The sequence below is a fragment of the Artemia franciscana genome, chromosome 11 (genome assembly GCF_032884065.1).
Source record: "Artemia franciscana chromosome 11, ASM3288406v1, whole genome shotgun sequence".
Taxonomy (NCBI): domain Eukaryota; kingdom Metazoa; phylum Arthropoda; class Branchiopoda; order Anostraca; family Artemiidae; genus Artemia; species Artemia franciscana.
In genome coordinates this window covers 29,368,531-29,389,457 of record NC_088873.1, presented here as the reverse complement: position 1 = coordinate 29,389,457, position 20,927 = coordinate 29,368,531, and the positions used below count along the sequence as shown (strand labels likewise).

General features: G+C 36.5%; 1 protein-coding gene across 3 annotated transcripts in view; it reads left to right on the top strand.

The window, feature by feature from the left end:
• LOC136033060 (membralin-like) overlaps positions 1-20,927 on the top strand; it is a 226,060-nt gene that overhangs the window by 131,240 nt on the left and 73,893 nt on the right. The window contains exon 10 of one of the 3 annotated variants that reach the window (XM_065713653.1): positions 7,696-8,155. The exons of the other annotated variants lie outside the window; for them this stretch is intronic. Coding sequence (XP_065569725.1) covers positions 7,696-7,699 — 4 coding nt within the window. The 3' untranslated portion in view covers positions 7,700-8,155. Of the gene's footprint in view, positions 1-7,695; positions 8,156-20,927 lie in introns of those variants that run through there. 3 annotated transcript variants of the gene reach the window in all.

The window sequence follows — 20,927 nt, the reverse complement described above, 5'->3', positions numbered from 1 at the left end:
TTGAAAAAAATTCTAAAATAAATAAGCGAAACTACCGATATGATTAAATGACTACAAGCTGACTCTAATCGGTGACAAGAATTACGAAAATTAAAATGGATTTTGGGGTTAAAAAGATTAGAGTAGTTGTTACTGTGGCGGTTAAAAGGCTTACATTAACCTACAGTCCAACTATAGTCAGCTAAAGTCCAGGGCCCGAACTCACTCTTAAATGACGCTACTGTTCTGATCCTGACCTGCCTTAATCAGAAGGATAATGTGTACCTTCTTTGTTTAATTATGTAATTTACTTCTCCTAGCAGATACTTTAAGTTCCTAGCGAATGGTAACCCAACCTATTATTCAGCTGCTGGCAGTACATTTTCAGTTTTCATCTTTGTAGGAATTAGGTTTAAGAGACTTATTTTCTTTTCTGAATGTGGTAATTTTACGAGTGGATTCATTTCTTGAGCCGGTTCCTCTCTGTCTCCCTCTTCAAAATAATAACTTCTGGAAACTTTATAAGCATTTACGGTCATTCCTTTCTTCTAGACAGGTCATAAATTGAATAAGAAAGCTTAAAACACTGGAATATACTAAAAATCTACTGAAATTGTTACATGGCAGACATCTTTCAAAACATGAAAATGAGGTGTAACCCTTGGTACTGCTCCCCCCCCCCAAAAAAAAACAACCTAGGTCAGATTAAAAATACCACCTTTGGCAGACTTTGAGGACCAATAAAGAGCAAGGTAAGAGGTGGTATCAAGGGATAACTAAGGAACTCTTTCCCTGTTTACTTCAAATAGTTGAAGGGCTAATATAGAAGGGGGCTGCAGTTTTATAGGATCACTCTGAAGGGTGCAATGCGCAACCATCTAATTTTTTTTTTTTTAGTAAACCTCTGTTAAGTATTTAGTTTATGAGTTTTAATGTTATAAATCAGATTTTTGCATACTCGGAATGTTTTTTAAATCCAATTTATAGGATATTTTCGATTAAAAACTTTTCATTGAGTATTAAACAATAGAAAAAATAATATTAGTTAAAAAATGTTGGGAGTTTAATTCTTTTAAGAACTAAGTTCTAGTGAATACCCTTGTTCCTTCACATCGTAAATGTAAAGCTCAACAAAATCTTCAAATAAGTAGGCTAGATTGTAGATTTTGTCATAAAATTCAGTAAGTTACAAAATAGTTCCACCGATCAGTAGTGATTATTATTTCATGAAATATCTTAATGCAATCATAGGCTATTTAGCTATATACGATCTCTGGTATTGTCACCTAGTTCTTCCTTCCTAAAAATGAGATTAAAAATGAGATTGATTTGGAAATTTTCCCTATAAATTAGCTAAGAGTTTTCAGTTAGTTTTGTTTGCTGAACTGCTATTGATGGGGATAGTTCTCTTTAACAGAGAAGGGCAGAGATTAATTGTGAACTCCAGCTTGGTATTTTCATCTCTTATAGACTCGATGGATAAATTGTCTTCTCTAAGAAGAAAGACGAGAAAAGATCTGATGGACATTTGAACTCATGAGGAGGAATTAAAGAAATCATGAGGAGGATCTTGTTTGGCTTGGTTCTCAATTTGTTTTGTTGACGAAATAATATTACTGTTTTATATACGTAGTAACGAGCATTACTGTCAAAATAAGCAGCGCCAAGAAGATGAAATGGCAGCGATGCTGTGGAAAAAACCTAAGCGGAAGTTGAGAAATAGTGACCAGTTTGCCTTACTCTAATCACATTTGCAAATCCATCTCCTGGGATCGGAAGGAACACTGAAACTGGTTGTAAAGCCAACAGATAGGAATAAAATAACAGTAAGCTGATCATGTTTTCTCTCCTCATCGTTGACAAGAACGCCAGAGGAATGAAGAAAACGTGAACCAACAGAGTGGTCCAGAGTTGTCAAGTTGCCCATTGTTAACGTATAATGTTTTATTGAAAAGGCGGTCTTATAAACTTCGAAGGGAGCTCTTTGGATTGGAAACCGTTTGTTCAGTCTTTAACTGTCCAAAGTGGTCAAAGGGCAACCAGCCCCCCCCCTCAAACACCCTCCCCCCCAAATACATCCGATCAAAATTTGAGATAGCCATCTTGTTCAAAATAATCCGAAGATTAAATAACTATGCTTCTAAGTTTGACCCCCTCCCAAGCCTGTGGGGCAGGGGCTGTAAATTATGCAAGCTGTCAAATGTTAACCACGAACCTACCTATGAAGAGGTGCTTGAATAAATTACAGAGGAAGCTCATCGTCGACGAGAAAGCTAGAAAAATGAAGAAAAGGTCAACACAGAGTGGTCCAAAGGGGTCAAGTTGCCCTTTGTTAACATATAATGTTTTTATGGAAGAGGTAGTCGTATAAACTTTGAAGGGAGATCATTCGATTGGAAATCGAAAGTTTCAGCTATGTTTTTCATGAGTAAAAAGTGGTTGGAGTCCTCCAGTCCCCACTTCATTTTCCCCAAATGCATCCAATCTAAATTTTAAGATAACCATTATCTTCAAAATAGTCCGTAGATCAAACAAATATGCTTCCAAAGTTGAATCCCTCAGCCCTCAGAGCAGGGGATATAATTTTGCACGTTGTCTATTGGTAATATATAAGTGGAAAGGGTCGTCTTATGAACTCTGGAGTAGGTGGATTCGATTGGAAATTTATTGTTTTAGTGCCCTTTATAAGAACTAATATTTAAAACTTTTCCACAAAACAAATTTTTCAAAGAAAAGCAAAGAGCTCCATTGAACCAAAATTGAGCTTAAATAAAGTCAAATAACCTTCCAAGCATAAAACTACCGCAAAGCACCATCAATAAATATTTGAAACCCAAAGCGAACATAAACTACAATAAATAACTGAATCAAACTCAAAATGAGGAAAAATTAACATGAGTAGGCCCGACAACCCCCATGACTTCTCAGGACCAGAACACAATTTGCACTATACTGAAAAAATGACCATGGATTTTCAGTTTAACATACATATGCTGATATTTATCCCTTAAAATTTAAAGTAAAAAAGTGGAATAATTTTGAATATATTTTGTGTTTTTTTGGGAATTTCATTTCACTCAAAATTTTGCTTGAATGTGTTCGGGAAAATGATGAGACAGGGGGGGGGACTGGTTACCCTCTAATCACTTTCGACTATTGAAAAGGGCTCTAGAACTTTCAGTTTTCAATCTAATGAGTCCCCTCCGAAGTATATGCGACCACCAAACCTTATATGCCTCAGGTCGTATCTTACAACCCTCGCCCCGAGGGCTCTGGGGGGTTTTAATCTTTAAAGACATAATTACTGGACTTTTCAACTACGTGGAACAAAATAGCTTTCTCAAAATTTTGATTGGGTGTGTTTTGGGAAGGGATTGGCGTAGGGGGGAGGGGGCTGGTTACCCTTCAGTCACTTTGGACTATTTGAAAGGATAATAGGAATTGCACTTTCCGATTCAATGAGCCCCTTCACAAGTTTCTATGACAACTCTTTCAATACAAAGTGCTCTGGTCTAAAAAAAATAAATAGATAATATATTGTCCCCACATCGCTCTTTACCTAGGCAGCGCTATTTTGCTGCCTATCATAGCATTAGCACTTTAGCAGCAGAAGTATTAACGTGTTGCCTTTTGGTCATTTGGATAACATATTCTTCAAGTCCAGGAAGTTTCAACTTAATACAGTTAGCTGTTGCTATGATATTGCTGATACATCATTTTGATAACCTGTATATTCGTAGTAGCAAAACCGGGACAGACCGACAGAGAGACAGACCGACAGAATTTGCGATCGCTATATGTCACTTGGTTGATACCAAGTGCCATAAAAACTCCAAATAAATTGAAAAAAGAACAATTTTGTAAATTGCAAAATTAATTGTCATTATCCTCTTAACTTCTCTTGTTCAATTTATAGATGAAGAAATTAGAAGAAGCTTAGAGCAACCAACCATTCTTCTTGCTCATATCTTCACCAACTGGGAGTGTTATTTTCTTATTCATTTTTAAGTAAAAAAAAAAATATGGGAATTAAGCTTAGACGTCATGTGTGCATTCGATAGGATACACTTTCTTTTGTAAATATTTCTTAATACTCTAAAATACTTTTTTTTAAATATTTCTAATTTAATCTGGTCCGGTCCCTGATACGCCTGCCAAATTTCATCGTCCTAGCTTACCTGGAAGTGCCTAATGTAGCAAAACCGGGACAGACCGACAGAATTCGCGATCGCTATATGTCACTTGGTTGATACCAAGTGCCATAAAAACTCCAAATAATTTGAAAAAAGAACAATTTTGTAAATTGCAAAATTAATTGTCATTATCCTCTTAACTTCTCTTGTTCAATTTATAGATGAAGAAATTAGAAGAAGTTTAGAGCAACCAACCATTCTTCTTGCTCATATCTTCACCAACTGGAAGTGTTATTTTCTTATTCATTTATAAGTTAAAAAAAAATATGGGAATTAAGCTTAGACGTCATGTGTGCATTCGATAGGATACACTTTCTTTTGTAATGTTTCTTAATGCTCTAAAATACCTTTTTTTTAATATTTCTAATTTAATCGGGTCCGGTCCCTGATACGCCTGCCAAATTTCATCGTCCTAGCTTACCTGGAAGTGCCTAATGTAGCAAAACAGGGACAGACCGACAGAATTCGCGATCGCTATATGTCACTTGGTTAGTACCAAGTGCCATAAAAACTACAGTGTTGTAACAATAAAAGGAACTGAACTGAACTAAACTGAAGTGAAATTAAATATTGAATTGTTGAACTTTCATCAATTAAAAATTTCTTTTCACTTTATTAGTTCTTTCCAAAATTGCATTGTGGCGAAGCCGGAGATCGCTGCACACAAGCTTGTCGTCTGCGTTTCCGAGCTCTGCTGACCTATAAGTGCTGCAGTTCCTCACCAATGATCTCCAGCGCTTGGAAATAATGACGTAGTCAATCATCTTCTTTGTACGACCGTCGCTACTATATTACGTGTACTAATGAATAGTTTTATGTCGGAAGTAGGTGTTTGCGATGCAAAGGTCGTGAGTTCGGGACACTTCAAGAAAGCGAAGCCCATTGTCGTTAAGTGGGTCGGGGGAAACAGGACCAACTGTTCCGCGCAATGCACCCATATCATCGCGCACTTTCGCATTGAAATTGCCAAGGAGAACAGTTATATCATGAGGGGGCACTGTCGCAAGGCATCTGGACAAAGCAGAGCAGAAATCTTCCTTAGTCACATCATCAGAATCGTTGGTCGGGGCATAGTATACGATGACAGTCATCTTGCCATGCTTGTGTCCAAAGCGGGCCTTCATTAATGTCAGATACAGCTTCGTGTAAAAGTAAGTCCTTTCTTGTAAGTCTATTTAGTGCAAGGCCGACACCATTCCTTCTCGTGCTTTCTCTAGACCAGAGCAATGAATCATTGTTACCTATTCGCTCTTCTCCGCTTCCGGTAAGATGGGTTTCTGTAAGACCCGCAATCGACACTTTATTCTTGCGAAGTTCTTCGGAGAGTAGGTTCTTTGACGCACAGAGTCAAGACATTCCAGGTGGCTGTTCGTAGCCCCCTTTGGACCATAAGGTTTAGTCTGTCAGTCTTTCTGACGTCGTCAGCTTGTCCGTTGACGCGCGATGGTCGAGATCTTAAAAGGGAATCCGGGTCCGAGGCTATGTTGTCACTTTCCGTATTACTTAATTTTCGGGTGGAGGGTCGATAGCCCAACCGACCCTAGGCCTGGCATCTGATTAGAGTTTGGTTAAAGCTAGATACTGAGATTCCCGGGTAGGGCTTCACCCGCCACATGGTTGCGGCCGTCCTGATCGGAGTGTTTAGTTAGGGGAGAAGCCCCATATCCGAGGCACGTGGTCAGCAGACAGAGTCTGTCTCATCCCGGACGAACTCCATTCACCTCCGAAAAATTGGCTTGATTGACACTATTCTGATCAAAATCCACTGAAATAGAAATTGCCCAAACGCTACACGTTAAGACTCAACTATGACTGGGTGATTGAAAATTTAAAGCCTACCGGAACCTGGACAGTAGAGGTAAGCATTCCAAAGTTTCTTGGGGACAGTGTTATTTCTTGTAGGTACCTTCATCCCAAATTTAAAACTGGCGGGTCCTTACGCACAAAGTGCCCGGATCCTATTGAAATTGAACTTTCGAATGCTTCAGAGAAACTTTAAATTCTGGTGGACCAATAAGAATTGGTTTCTCGTTTACCACAGTCAATAGTAAATGTTGATTTTTGTTGTCATATGTGTTGGGTGATTCATACAGCAATTAAATTGTTTACTTCGTTAGTATTAACTTTTTCCTTGTTTTTCTTTCGCAAAATAGATCTTGACGAAGCTTTGACCCAACATAATTATATTTTCTAGTCCTTTTAACAATTCCAGCATCAAAGAGTTTATACAATAAGAGTACCAGTTAAAAATTTTTTTTAAAGTTTGCAGTAAGTAGAACGCTTACAATTACAAACCGCTTTGTTTGTTTTTTTTTTAGTTTTAATGTTGCTTTTTCATTGCTATTGAATTATAAGCCTCCTTTTATCAGTAAAAAAGGCAATTATTTGTAATGTGTGTATCTTTTGAAAATACTGTTTTTTGGAGCGTTGGATACTGCTGGGAAATGTATTTTTTGCTTATCACTCCTTACCATGAATAGGCTACTTTGATTTGTGGTAATACTGAAGCAATAACAATGTATTTGTCGGCGGAAATCTTTTTTCAATGTCTTGAATAATTTGTGACCATGCTTCGTCAAGTTTTCTTTTGCCTACTTGTTTCCTTTACGTTTCATTGATTAATGGTGACCAATCCTGTGGAAATTTAGTTTTTTCCATTTCCTGTCAGAGCAACCTTCTTTTTCTTTGACACGGATGTCGCATTAGAGGGTCCGGCAAGATTTTGCCCCTTAATTGCTAGAAACACTAATATCTACTATGCATCATGCTGATGGATCGCCTGTGGTCACCAATGATGACCTGGTGGGGGGTAAGTGAGGAGACACAGGAAATGAGTAGATACGATAAAATGGAAATATAGACATCTGAGATAATGCATTTAAGCGTACATAAATGTCTGGCTTGTTAGACTTGGTACGGTGCATTAACTGTTCTTTAACTTGAAGTTGTAATTGAAGTTGCTATTTGAATAAGATTCAAATGATTCAGTGCACCAACATCTTCCTTGAAAAACTTAAAGAAAATGAAATATCCCTTATCTATTTTTTTCCGGTGAAAATTTTACTTTAAGCAGTAGTTCCTGTTTAATAGATCCGTATATTTGGTGATCCTGGATAGATAGAACAGTTAATAGCGCGTCTTGGCTTGTGAACGTAAGTTGGTTTGCTAGTTTACTGGGCCGCCTTTAGCATGATACGAAACAACAATCTTTTTGCGGAGATGAGGAAGGGTATATATTGCCTTGATTTATTTATTGAATTAAAATGTTTTAAACTTCACTTTTAGGGCTTGAGTGTACATCAGTGTTTTTCATACGGGCTATGCTTAATTTGCTTAATTTAGGAAAAGGGGGGAACATCCCAAAGAAGAAGGTTGATCTGGACGAAAATCCCGCTGTCAAATTAGTATACCTGAGAATATTAGGTATCAAGCCACTATATAGACGAATACGAAATGTGTTTTTTTTTGAGAAGGTTGATCCCAAATGTGTTTTTTCTTGTTCTTTTTATTCTTTTTCCCCTAGGTGATCGCATTGAAGCAATGGTCCTAGAATATCTGGGGAGTATTCAATCAAACGGGAATTGTGAGTTCTAGGACAACAGAGGATTGTGCCACATAAAATCGCTGTTTTCGTCCATTGAATAGCCCAAAACAGCAGTATTGTTCTGTAGAAGGTCAAAATGCAGCTATGCAGAAAATTTTGAGATACTCAGTCGATTTAAAATTAGTTAAAACATATACATTCAGCTTCCCAGTTTCAGAGGCCGTAATTCCGCGTTGTGGCACATTTACTCTCAAGGCTCTATGCAGTGCATACGAAATAAACAGACGAAATTGGCACCAGTTTTAAAGCTTTGCGTAACTGAGTTAATTTATTTTAGGTTTTATAAGATTTCATGAATTTTCCTTATAAAAAGGATTTGCTCGAAGAACTCCCCTTGAAAAAAATGAAGATTATATCTTAAAATTATTTTTTGTATTTCCACCCCCCCCCCCCCTTTAGACAAATTTAAAGGGCCTTCTAATTCGGGGATAGTCATCATTCAGGTATGATTAATTCATTATCGTGATTTTGAGGTGAGGTAGCTCCATCATATACTACATAATTTCTGTTTCTTCAAGCTCTTACAGTCGCCGTTTAATTTTTTTTGTCATTTAATGTGGTTTAGGAACATTAAACAAAATTACTATCGGAAAATATTTTAGTTGCCAGTAAGATTCCGTCTGTACGCACGAACGGGATGATTGTAGCATGGCAGTTAATCATTTTCCTTTGGAAAAAAAACATGTATTGTCAGTTTAATTGACATATATTGATATTTATTCCTGAAATTTTTGATCATTTTTTATTTATGAAAATAAAAAAGTGAAAACATTTAGAACGTATTTTGTTTTCAGTAAAGCGCAAATTATGTTCTGGTCTTGAGAAGGTATGGGGGTTATCGGCCCTATGAATGTTAGTTTTTACTTGTTTTGAGTTTGACTCGGCTATTTATTGTAATTTCTGTTCAGTTTTACGCTTGGAAGATTATTTGATTTTATTTCTCCTCATTTTTGGCCTAATGGAACTCTTACTTTTCTGTGAAACACTTGTTTTGCGGAAAAAAAATTAAATTAGTTTTTGTTCTTTTTTATTGATATAGTCTCTTTTTCTATAAGAATCTATAGTTTAGGTTGTTATTTGTATGTTAGAGAAACTTTTTCGGCATTTTAATCTTGACACAAACAATATTTTTTAATTTAATTTTAAAACTCCTGAACTTGACCTGAAAAACAAAAATTAATATCATTCCCAAAATAGGTGCGGTAATTGTAGTGGTAATATTAAAAGTATACGCATAGTGCCTTCTGGTTAGTTCTAAATCCCCCTCAGCTCACTCTTAAAAGTCTAACTTAATAATATAAGTTGTTCTTCAGATGTTGCTTTGTCACCTTTTTGAAAGTCCATGTTCTCATAGTCTGTTTTAATTTAGTGCAACATCCCTCTAAATAATCCTTGAAAGCTTAATCTTAATGATCTTAGCTTGCGCAGTAAAAATAGTTGTAGCAGCATTAGTAGCAGTATACGCATAGCAACTTTGGTTTCTTCAACATCCCCTTCAGTAAACGTTGAAAGTTTCAGCTTAAAACCGTCAACCGCTCCTGAAGCATTTCTGATGTGTCTGCTTGACAATATGTGTAGCATACGGTTTTTTGAATGAGTTCCATACAGTTTCTATATATCCTAAATTTTTGGGATTATATAAACCCTAGTTGTAGTGGCTTAAACTTTAGTGGCAGTAGTACTAATCTAAGTAGTAATAATAGTAACAGTAGTAGTAGTATGAGTAGAAGCAGTAGCATTAGGATGCAAATATTTTCTTTTGGTTTGCTCAAAATCCCTCACAACAAGCCCTGTTATTTTCAACTTCACGTACCAAACGGTTCCTATAATATTGCTGTTTCACCCTTTTGACAACCTGTATACAGACGGCGTGTTGTGATTCAGTTCACCTTTCCCCCTCAAGATCCCTCGAAAATTTCGCCTTCATACCCTTAGGCATAATTATAATAGTAGTCACAGTAATAGTATTGATGTTAGTAGTAATAGTTTTGAATAGCGGTAATACTACTAGCAGCAGTAGTATTAACATATTGCCTTTTGGTCGGTAAAAGATCCCTCTCATCTAGACTTGGAATTTTCAACTTAAAACAATTAGCCGATGCCACGACATTGCTGATGTGTCCTTTTGATAACCTGCATGTTCATATACTTCTTGAAATTTCCATCTCAATGGTCATAGCCTTACAAGTAGTTTGCAATAAAAGTAGTAGTAGTAGTAGTAGTGGTAGTAAATGTAGCACTAACAGTAGTATTAGCAGTAGTATTCACGCATTGCCTTTTGGTGAGATGATCTTCCTCTTTATGCATTATCTGAAAGTTCCAACTTAATGCCCAAATTAATAATTTATTCCGGACATACCCTTAATTCCGGACATACGCTATTTTGACAATTTTTATGCCCATAGCGTCTTTTGATTTAGTTTGAATTTCCCCTCAATACTTTAATTGGTGTAGTCTGGTAGCAATAGTGGTGGTAGTTGTAGGAGTATTGATAGAATGCAAACATTTTTTTTTTATGTCCCTTATCATTTTCAAAATTTTCCAAATTAATCTACTCAGTTATTCCTGTGTTGCAACCTTTTGACAATCCTTATACACATAGCGTTTTCGATTTAGTTCAACACTCACCTCAACATTCTCTAAAAGGTTCACCTGAATGCCGTTCGTCTTATTGGAAAGGAAAGTACCCACAGTAGGACTGTGGGGAGTTTGACATCCCCAAAGACATAATTACTGGATCTTCCAACAATGCTGAATAAAATAGATCTCTTAAAATTTTCATCGGATATGATTTGGGGAATGATAGGCTTGGGGGGGATTACCTCCATTCACTTTTGACTTTTAAAAAGGACACTAAAACTTAAGACTTCCAATCAAATGCTCCTTCCTATCCAACGATTATATGACCACTCGTTCCATAAAAATCCTTTATGCCCCGGAGTATAACTTACAACCCTTACCCATGGGCTGTGGGGGATTGTTTCTACCCGAAAGACGCTGTTATATGATGTTAAGAGTATTGGTAACAACATCTCACAATTTCAATTTAATGTTTTTCGGGAAAAGAGGATCCAAGGGAGGGGGGGGGGGTAGTTGCTCTTCATCATGTTTGTCTCATAAAAGGGAACTAGAACTATACGTTTCCAATCCAAAAAACATCTTTTAAAGTTCACACGACCATCCCTTCCATAACAACCTTATATTTCCCTGTTGCAGAACTTACAACCTTTCAACCCCATAGGCTTTATTATATGATCTTTGGACTATTTTCGAACAAATGGCTGTCTCAAAATTCTCGGATGCATCTCGGATGCATTTGTGGAAAATATGACGTGGAGGGCTGGCTACCAACCGATCACATTGGCTGATGAAAAGGGCACTAGAACGTCTTATTTTCAATTAAATGAGCCCATTCCAGAGTTTTTACGACCACGCTCTCCAAAAAAAACTTAGATGCGCTCGGGGCATAACTTACAACCCTTGCGATGATGGCTGTGGGGGGAGATTGTCATCCTCAAAGACGTTATTTCCTGACCTTTCGAATGCACCGAACAAAATGGCTGTCTCAAAATTTTGATTAGATGTGTTTTTAGAATAGATGGTTGTGGGGAAAAGGTCTTGTTGCCCTCGCAATCACTTTTGATTATTCAAAAGAGCACTAGCCCTATCAATTTCTAATCGAATGAGCATTTTCCGAAGTTTCTACGACAACAAATGTCCATCTCAAAATTTCCATCAGTTGCATTTCGGGAGAATACGAGTTATGAGGGGGAGGGGGACTATCCACCCTCCAATTGATCTGAATATGAAATAGGGCACTAGAACATCTGATTATTAATCCAATCAGCCCCATCTGAAGTTGGTTCGGTCACCCTTTCTATATAATCCTTATACGCCCCCAGGGCGTAACTTGCAATCCTTGCCCTGAGGGCTGTGGGTGGGGGGAGGTTGTCATCCTCAAAGACATAATATCTGAACCTTTCAACTACGTTGAACTAAATGGCTATCTCAAAATTTTGATTGGATGTTTTTGGGGAAATGTTGGGCCTTGGAGGGGGATTAGCTGTCCTCCAGTCACTTTTGACACTTAAAAAGAGCACTAACCCTTTCAATCTCCAATAGAATGAGCCCTTTTATAAGTTTCTAAAACAACTCCTTGGACACGAAGTGCCCTGGATAAATAATACATTGTGCCCACATCACTCTTTACTTAGGCAGCGTTATTGCGGTGCCTATGGTAAGCTACGATTTTCTTTTAATAAACTTGGATACCTTGCTATTCTACAGATAAAATGTTGTGAAGTGCTACTTAAGACATCTAGAAGTATCAACTCAGTTTTTTTTACTATACCATCCCCTATTGTAGAGAGCCTCTGACATCGGCTCAAGCAATGCACCAAATCATACGCCTCGTCTTTGCAAAGCTGACAAATATACCTGTCTTCTTTGCAATTTCTTTCTTTTGAGAACCTTTTAAATCTTGCGCTAATTGGAAGGCGATTAGCCTTGAGCTGCATCCACAAAGAAAAATATCTAACTGGTAAATTCAGCCTAAGGTAGAAATTCTACCCATAAACTTGCTTAGCCTCCTTATAAAATTTTAACGTTACCTATTTCTTTTGTTCTTCTGTCCATCATTGGATTATTTGATTTTCTATCACGACTTTAATCTCATCCTCCCAATTTGCAAGTATGTCCATTGGTGCTCTACCTTCATTCTGAACAGAAGAAAACCCTGTTTTATCTAAAATGTCTTATATCTTAAATAAACCTAATTTTTTTTCCTGTGAGAGTAAATATTCGTAAGCTGTATTAAGCAACCTATCACTCGGTAACTGAACAACAGTAGTGACGCCTTGCTGGTTTTAAGCAGCCACATAGCCACTACTCCTTTCTCTCCTTAATGATCTAATTTGAATAGTGATCCCCTCAAGACGCAGATGTTAATAATTTTCTTAGAGACGCAGGTGTTAATTACGTAATAGGAAATGTTTACTTCTGTTATATAATAGGGATTTTGAGTCCACTAGTCAACCGGGAAAGTTTTATTAAGACATTTCTTCCTCAAGACGTTTTTTCAAGACGTTTCAAGACATCCCCAGACGTTTTTTAAGAGATTTCTCTTCAAGACGTTTTAAGGCATCCCAAGACGTTTTTAAGACATTTCTCTTCAAGACGTTTCTAAGAAATTTTTCTTCAAGAAGTTTAAAGACATCCCAAGACCCTTTCTAAGGCAACTTTTCTTCAAAGCGTTTTTCTTCATGATATCTTTAGTTCTTACATAATAAGGAATGTTTACTTATTTTTAGGATGACGCAATCTCGCGTGACATGTTAGACTTCAGGGGGCCCTTTTGGGCATCTCCGCTTGTACCTCTGGAGGGCGCACAAGTGGGATGCTACGTAATGATAATGCAAACGTGGGTTCTTACGTAATAGTTAAAGAGATTTAATTTTCTTTGAAGGCGTTTTTTCTCAGGGAACCTTTATATTCTAGTGATTTTTGCCCGCATTAGGACTCGAAAGGGCATTTCCGTCCAGAGATGGAACGCTAACCAGCCCGGACAAACAAGTCATTCTATTATTATTGTTGGGGAAATAGATTCTAATGAATAACCATTACCGCACGCAAAGATTCCCATGTCCCACTGAATACAATGATTAAATGAAACGGCGTGTTTCATATGACTGCAATAATTGACACGAAGAGGGGAGAATTGCATACGCTTGGTATGCACCTGCATGTTAAGTAATGCTTTATATAATGTTATCAGATATTATTGCGGCTTCTTCATAGCATTTTTTTAGTAATAAAATTTGTTATTCTATTGGAGCTTGCATGTGCTATCATAGATGAAATAAAAGGAAGATTTTCATTACGGCTTGAATATGCTACACCTTTATACATCATCAAAAGTTTTTGCCTTTTTCTCTTTACTACACAGAATTTTACACTTATATTATGGTCATTCTTGAATGATCCTGGATCAATAAGTTTAAAAGATACAAATTTTTGAGCATACAAATTTTATTAATAAAAACAAAGTTACAATGCATTTTTAAAACACAGGAAAAGCAGTTAAAACACAACGAAGGAAAAAAACAAAAAGGTGAAAAAAAAACTGCCATAGGATAAAATATAAGCAAAAGAACCATGAATAAAAGAAAGGTGGGTGTACAAGCAACCAATTCCAGAGGGGAGGGTTTACATTGAAGGTAAATTTAAGTCCTATTAAGAGTCATCTATGAGAGCTTTATTTGAAAATGCTATGTTTTTTGATGCCGCAATGAATGTAAATACCGCGTTTCTGTGGGCCAAGACTATGCATCCCCGACTGACAAGTGAACATTTGAATGACATAATCTCGTTAGAGGTAAATGTAAGCCAGATTAAGATATTTTTGAGGGCTTTGAATGAACAGACCTCGTTTCTTTGACTAAGCGTTGGAGTTCAATCCCGCCTCAGTCGTAAAACATTCTTTTAACACCTCTCAGTTTAATTTTAAGCCCTAGAAAATGCTTGTCCATACAATTCACACCACCGTGACAATATGTAGCAATCCCACCCTAGCAACCAATTTAGAAGGGGGGGCTTGTTATTAGAGGTAAATTTAATCCATATTAAGAGTTACTTCTGAGTGGCCTTAATGAAAACACTATTTTTCTAGCCAAGACTATTCATATCACGCTACCTTTCAATATATGATTGATTTACCCCTTTGTGAAACTTGTTGCATGTTGATTTTTCTCTTCGTGAAACTTGTACATTAATTTTTCTCGTTGTGAAACTGTTTGTGTTTATGGAAACGGTTGCTTGCTGACTTTTGTTCGGGTTATGTGTTGTTTTTCTCTTCGTGAAACTTTTACATTTATTCTTTTCTCCTCGCGAATCTGATTTTGGTCATTGAACTTGTTACGTGCTGATTTTTTTTCGTGGAGCTTATTGAGTGCGGATTTTTGTTCGTGAAACTTGTTGCAAGTTGATTTTTCTCTTCATGAAACTTGTACATTGATTTTTCTCCTCGTGGAACTGATTGTGTCCGTGAACCTTGCTGACTGCTCATTTTTGTTCGTGGATTTTTCTCCTCGTGAAACCGATTTTGTTCATGGAACTTGTTAGCTGCTGATTTTTTTCGTGGATCTTGTTGCGTTTGGATTTTTTTCGTGAAACTTTTTACAAGTTGTTTTTTCTTCGTGAAACTCGTACGTTGATTTTTATCCTCATGAAACTGATTTTGTTCATGGATTTTGTGTGCTGATTTCTGTTCTTTGAACTTGTTCTGTACTGATTTTCGTTCATGAAACTACTTGCATGTTGTTTTTTCTCTTCATGAAACTTTTAAATTGATTCTTTTTTCTTCGCGAAACTGATTTTGTTCATTGAACTTCTTGCTTGATGATTTATTGTTCTTGGAGCTTGTAGCGTGCTGATTTTTGTTCGTGAATCTTTTTGCATGTGGATTTCTATTGTCGCTAAACTTGTACATTGATTTTTCTCCTCGTGAAATGTGAGCAAACTGATTTAGTTCATGGAAATGTATCATGGGGCTGTACCAAGCGTAGTGGAACCTAGGGCTAACATAGGCATGGTAGGTTAGATTAAGTTAGGTTAGATTAAGTTAGGTTAGGTTAGAACAAGTTCCACGAACAAAAACCAGCTCGCAATAATTTTCATGAACTTAATCAGTTTTACGAGGAGATTAATCAATTTACAAGTTTCAGGAAGAGAAAGACCAAGACTTTCAGAAACTAAAATCAGCACGCAACAAGTTCTACGAATAAAAATCAGCACGCAACAAGTTCTACGAATAAAAATCAGCACGCGAAAAGTTTCATGAACAAAATAAATTTCACGAAGAGAAAAATCAACATTTAACATGTTTCACGAGCAAAAAACAGCACGCAACAAGTTCCACGAAGAAAAATCAGCACGCAACATGTTCCATGAACAAAATTTTTTACGAGAAGAAAAATCAATTTAAAAGTTTCACAATGAGAAAAATCAAAATGCAACGAGTATCACGAACAAAAATCAGCATACAACAAGTTCCACGAACAAGAATCAGCATGCAAAAAGTACCATGAACAAAATCAGTGTCACGAGGAGAAAATCAATGTGCAAGTTTCACTAAGAGAAAAATCAACATGCAACTAGTTTCACGAACAAAAATCAGCATGTAACATGCTCCACTAGCAAAAATTCAGCTCGCAGCAAGCTCCATGAGCATAATCAGTTTAATGAGGAGATTAATCTATGTATAAGTTTCATGAAGAGAAAAACCAACATGCAACAAGTTTCATGAACAAAAATCAGCACGCAACAAGTTTCACGAACAAAAATCAGCACGCAACAAGTTCCATGATCAACAATTAGGTTCACGACGAGAAAAATAAATGTACAGGTGTCACGAAGGGGAAATTCAACAAGCAACAAATTTCACGAACGAAAATGAGCACGCAGCTAGTTCCATGAACAAAATCCTGCTGAAACTTAAGGTGAGAGTTGTTATAACAATTTTTAGTGGTGGGGAGACTGTAATCTAACATCCAGTCAAATAAATAAGGCGTTTTCATTAGGAACTCTCAGAACAAAATCTTAATATGGTTTAAATTTATGTCTAGTTACAATCCTCCCCTCTCTGGAATTGTTTGCTAGGCTGGGCTAGCCACATATTGTCATGGTAGTTTGAATATGCATAACCTTGGGTCAGAGACACCTAGCATTTCCATTAAAACCTCTCAGAAATACTCATAATGTGGTTTAATTTTTTTTAATAACAAAACTCTCCTCTGGATTTGGTTTCTAGGCCCCCCCCCCCGTTGGATTTGGATGTTAGGAGGCCCGGCTAGAATTGCTTGCTAGGTTCTTATCGGTATTGGTTTCTAGGCCCCGGGTGGAATTGTATGATATGGGGTCAGGCTGGAATTACTCGCTAGGGGGTTGGTCTGCCACGTTATTTCACGGTGGGTTAATTTGTATGAGATTGGCTCAAAAAAACTTAATATTTTCATTAAGACCTCTCAGAAATAACTCTTAATATGGCTTACATTTACATTTAATAATAACCCAACCCCCCTCTGGAATTGGTTTCTAGGGCTGTCTTGCCAAATATTGTCACGGTGGCATGAATTGTTTGGACTAATATTTTCTAAAGCTTAAAGTTAAGCTCAGAGGTGTTAAAAAAGATTCGACTGAGGGGGAGTGAAATCTAACGCTCAGTCGAAGAAACGAGGTATTTTCATTAAAAGCCGTCAAAAATATCTTAATTTGGCTTAAATTTACCTGTAACAAAATTATGTGAAATTTGAAAAGAAAATATTATTAAAATTTACACTTGTCAATCGGGAGTGCATAGTCTTGTCATAAAGAAACTAGGAATTTTCATTAAAAGCCCTCAAAAATATCTTAGTTTGGCTTAAATTTACCTCTAAAAAGATTATGTGAAATTCGAAGAGAATTATTATTCAAATGCGAGCTTCTCAACCATGGAGCATAGTCTTGCCTCTAAGAAATGAGGTATTTTCATTAAAAGTCCTCAAAATATATTTATGTGGCTCAAATATACCTCTAACGAGATCATTTGAAATTTGATTGGAAAATATTATTTAAATTTGCGCTTTTCAACCAGGAGTGCATATTTTTGGGTCGAAAAAACAAGGCATTTTCATTAAAAGCCCTCAAAAATATCGTAATTTTGCTTAAATTTACTTCTATCAAGAATACGTAAAATTTGAAGAGAAAATATTATTCAAATGTGTTCTTGTCAACTGGGGGGTGCATAGTCTCAACTCAAAGAAACGAGGCATTTCCATTAAAAGCCTTCAAAAATATCTTAATGTGGCTTATGTTTTCTTGTAATGACATTATGTGAAATTGGAAGAGAAAATATTATTCAAATGTGCAGCTGTCAATCGGGGATGCATTGTTCTGGCTCAAAGAAACGAGGCATTTCCATTAAAAGCCCTCAAAAATATCTTAGTGTGGCTTAAATTTATCTCTAACGAGATTATATGAAATTTGGAGACACAATATTGTTCAAATGTGCGCTGTTCAATCTGGGGTTCATAGTCTTGGCCCAAAGAAACACGGCATTTTCATGAAAAGCTCTCAGAAATAGCTCTTAATATGGCTTAAGTTTACCTTAATATCATTCCTTCTCTCTGGAATTGGTTTCGAGGACCCCCAGCTTTCTTTAATTCGTGTTTCTTTTGCCTATATTTTATCCTATGACAGGTTTTTTATCACGTTTTTTTTTACTTTGTTGTGTTTTAACTGCTTTTTCTATGTTTTAATAATGCATTGTAAATTTGTTTTTATTTGTAAAATTTGTATGTTCAAAAGTTTATATCCTTTAGACATATTGATCCAGGATAAAACTTAATATATTTCACTAATGCAACTTAAGCATATATTAGCTCGTGCACGTAGATATGCTCATTCAAGAATCATCATAATATAAGTGTAAAATTCTGTGTAGTAAAGAGGGAAAGTAAAAATTTTTGATCATGTATGAAGGTGTAGCATGTTCTAGTCATAATGGTGCTCTCGCTTTTAACGCATCTCTTATAGCACATTTACGTTCCAATAGAGTAAAAGACTATTAATAAAATTATGCTATGAAGAAGCCGCAATATTATCTGATAACATTATCTAAAGCATTACTTAACATGCAGGTACATACCAAGTGTAAGCAATATCGATTTTACCCTCTCCGTGTCAATGATTGCTGTCATAGGAAACACGCAATTCCTTTAATCATTCCATTAAGCGGGACTTGGGAATTCTCTGCATCTGGAATTGGTTATTTCATAGAGTATATTTCCCGAATAGCAATAATAATAGAATGGCCTGTTGGTCTAGCTGGTTAGTGCTCCATTCTATTGCATGGAAATGCCCTTTCGGAATCCTAATGCGGACAAAAAGTTAATAGAATATAAAGGTTCCCTGAGAAAAAAAGTGTTGAAAGAAAATTAATCACTTAAAGTATTACGTAAGAACCCACGTATGCATTGTCATTACGTAACATCCCACGTGTGCGCCCTCCACAGTTACAAGCGGGGATCCCCCATGGGCCCCCTGAAGTCTAGCATTTCATGCGAGATTGGTCATCCTCAACATAAGTAAACATTCCTTATTACGTAAGATGTAAAGAAATCGTGAAGAAAAACGCCTTGAAGGGAAAATGTCGTAGAAAACTTCTAGGGATGTCTTGAAACGTCTTGAAAAATGTTTTGAAGAAAAATGTCTTGAAAAGTCTAGAAGACAAATGTCTTAGAAAACGTCTTGGAATGCATTGAAAAGTCTTGAGAAAACGTGTTGAAGAAAAAATGTCTTAATAAAACTCCTCAGCTTGACTAGTCGTCTCTAACATGTCTTATTACGTAAGAGCCAAAGTCCTATTAGGTAACAACTAAAGTAAACATTACCTACTGCGTAATGAACACCTGCATCTCTTAAAGAATATTCCCTTTAACGTAAAAGACACCTGCTTCTCTCAGAAAATAATAACACATCCGTCTTGAGGTTGTTGCCATTCAACTTAAGTCATTAAAGGAAGAAAGGAGTAGTGGTTATATGTCTGCTTAAAACCAGTGAGGCTTCACTACTAACAACTCTCAATCAAAATGTAATTATTGAGAGAGACTAGTCTCAATATGATAGGGAGTAAATTATTGCAGAGATAAAAAAAAATATCGATATGAGGATGTAAATGCGCATTTTGTGGCTGGGCTAGCCACATATTGTCATGGTAGTTTGAATATGCATAACCTTGGGTCAGAGACACCTAGCATTTCCATTAAAACCTCCCGGAAATACTCACAATGTGGTTTAATTTTTTTTAATAACAAAACTCCCCTCTGGATTTGGTTTCTAGGCCCCCCCCCCGTTGGATTTGGATGTTAGGGGGCCCGGCTAGAATTGCTTGCTAGGGTTATCGGCATTGGTTTCTAGGCCCCGGGTGGAATTGTATGATATGGGGTCAGGCTGGAATTACTCGCTAGGGGGTTGGTCTGCCACATTATTTCACGGTGGGTTAATTTGTATGAGATTGGCTCAAAAAAACTTAATATTTTCATTAAGACCTCTCAGAAATAACTCTTAATATGGCTTACATTTACATCTAATAATAACCCAACCCCCCTCTGGAATTGGTTGCTAGGGCTGGCTAGCCAAATATTGTCACGGTGGCATGAATTGTTTGGACTAATATTTTCTAAAGCTTAAAGTTAAGCTCAGAGGTGTTAAAAAAGATTCGACTGAGGGGGAGCGAAATCTAACGCTCAGTCGAAGAAACGAGGTATTTTCATTAAAAGCCGTCAAAAATATCTTAATTTGGCTTAAATTTACCAGTAACAAAATTATGTGAAATTTGAAAAGAAAATATTATTAAAATTTACACTTGTCAATCGGGAGTGCATAGTCTTGTTATAAAGAAACTAGGAATTTTCATTAAAAGCCCTCAAAAATATCTTAGTTTGGCTTAAATTTACCTCTAAAAAGATTATGTGAAATTCGAAGAGAATTATTATTCAAATGCGAGCTTCTCAACCATGGAGCATAGTCTTGCCTCTAAGAAATGAGGTATTTTCATTAAAAGTCCTCAAAATATATTTATGTGGCTCAAATATACCTCTAACGAGATCATTTGAAATTTGATTGGAAAATATTATTTAAATTTGCGCTTTTCAACCGGGAGTGCATAGTTTTGGGTCGAAGAAACAAGGCATTTTCATTAAAAGCCCTCAAAAATATCGTAATTTTGCTTAAATTTACTTCTATCAAGAATATGTAAAATTTGAAGAGAAAATATTATTCAAATGTGTTCTTGTCAACTGGGGGTGCATAGTCTTAACTCAAAGAAACGAGGCATTTCCATTAAAAGCCTTCAAAAATATCTTAATGTGGCTTATGTTTTCTTGTAATGACATTATGTGAAATTGGAAGAGAAAATATTATTCAAATGTGCAGCTGTCAATCGGGGATGCATTGTTCTGGCTCAAAGAAACGAGGCATTTCCATTAAAAGCCCTCAAAAATATCTTAGTGTGGCTTAAATTTATCTCTAACGAGATTATATGAAATTTGGAGACACAATATTGTTCAAATGTGCGCTGTTCAATCTGGGGTTCATAGTCTTGGCCCAAAGAAACA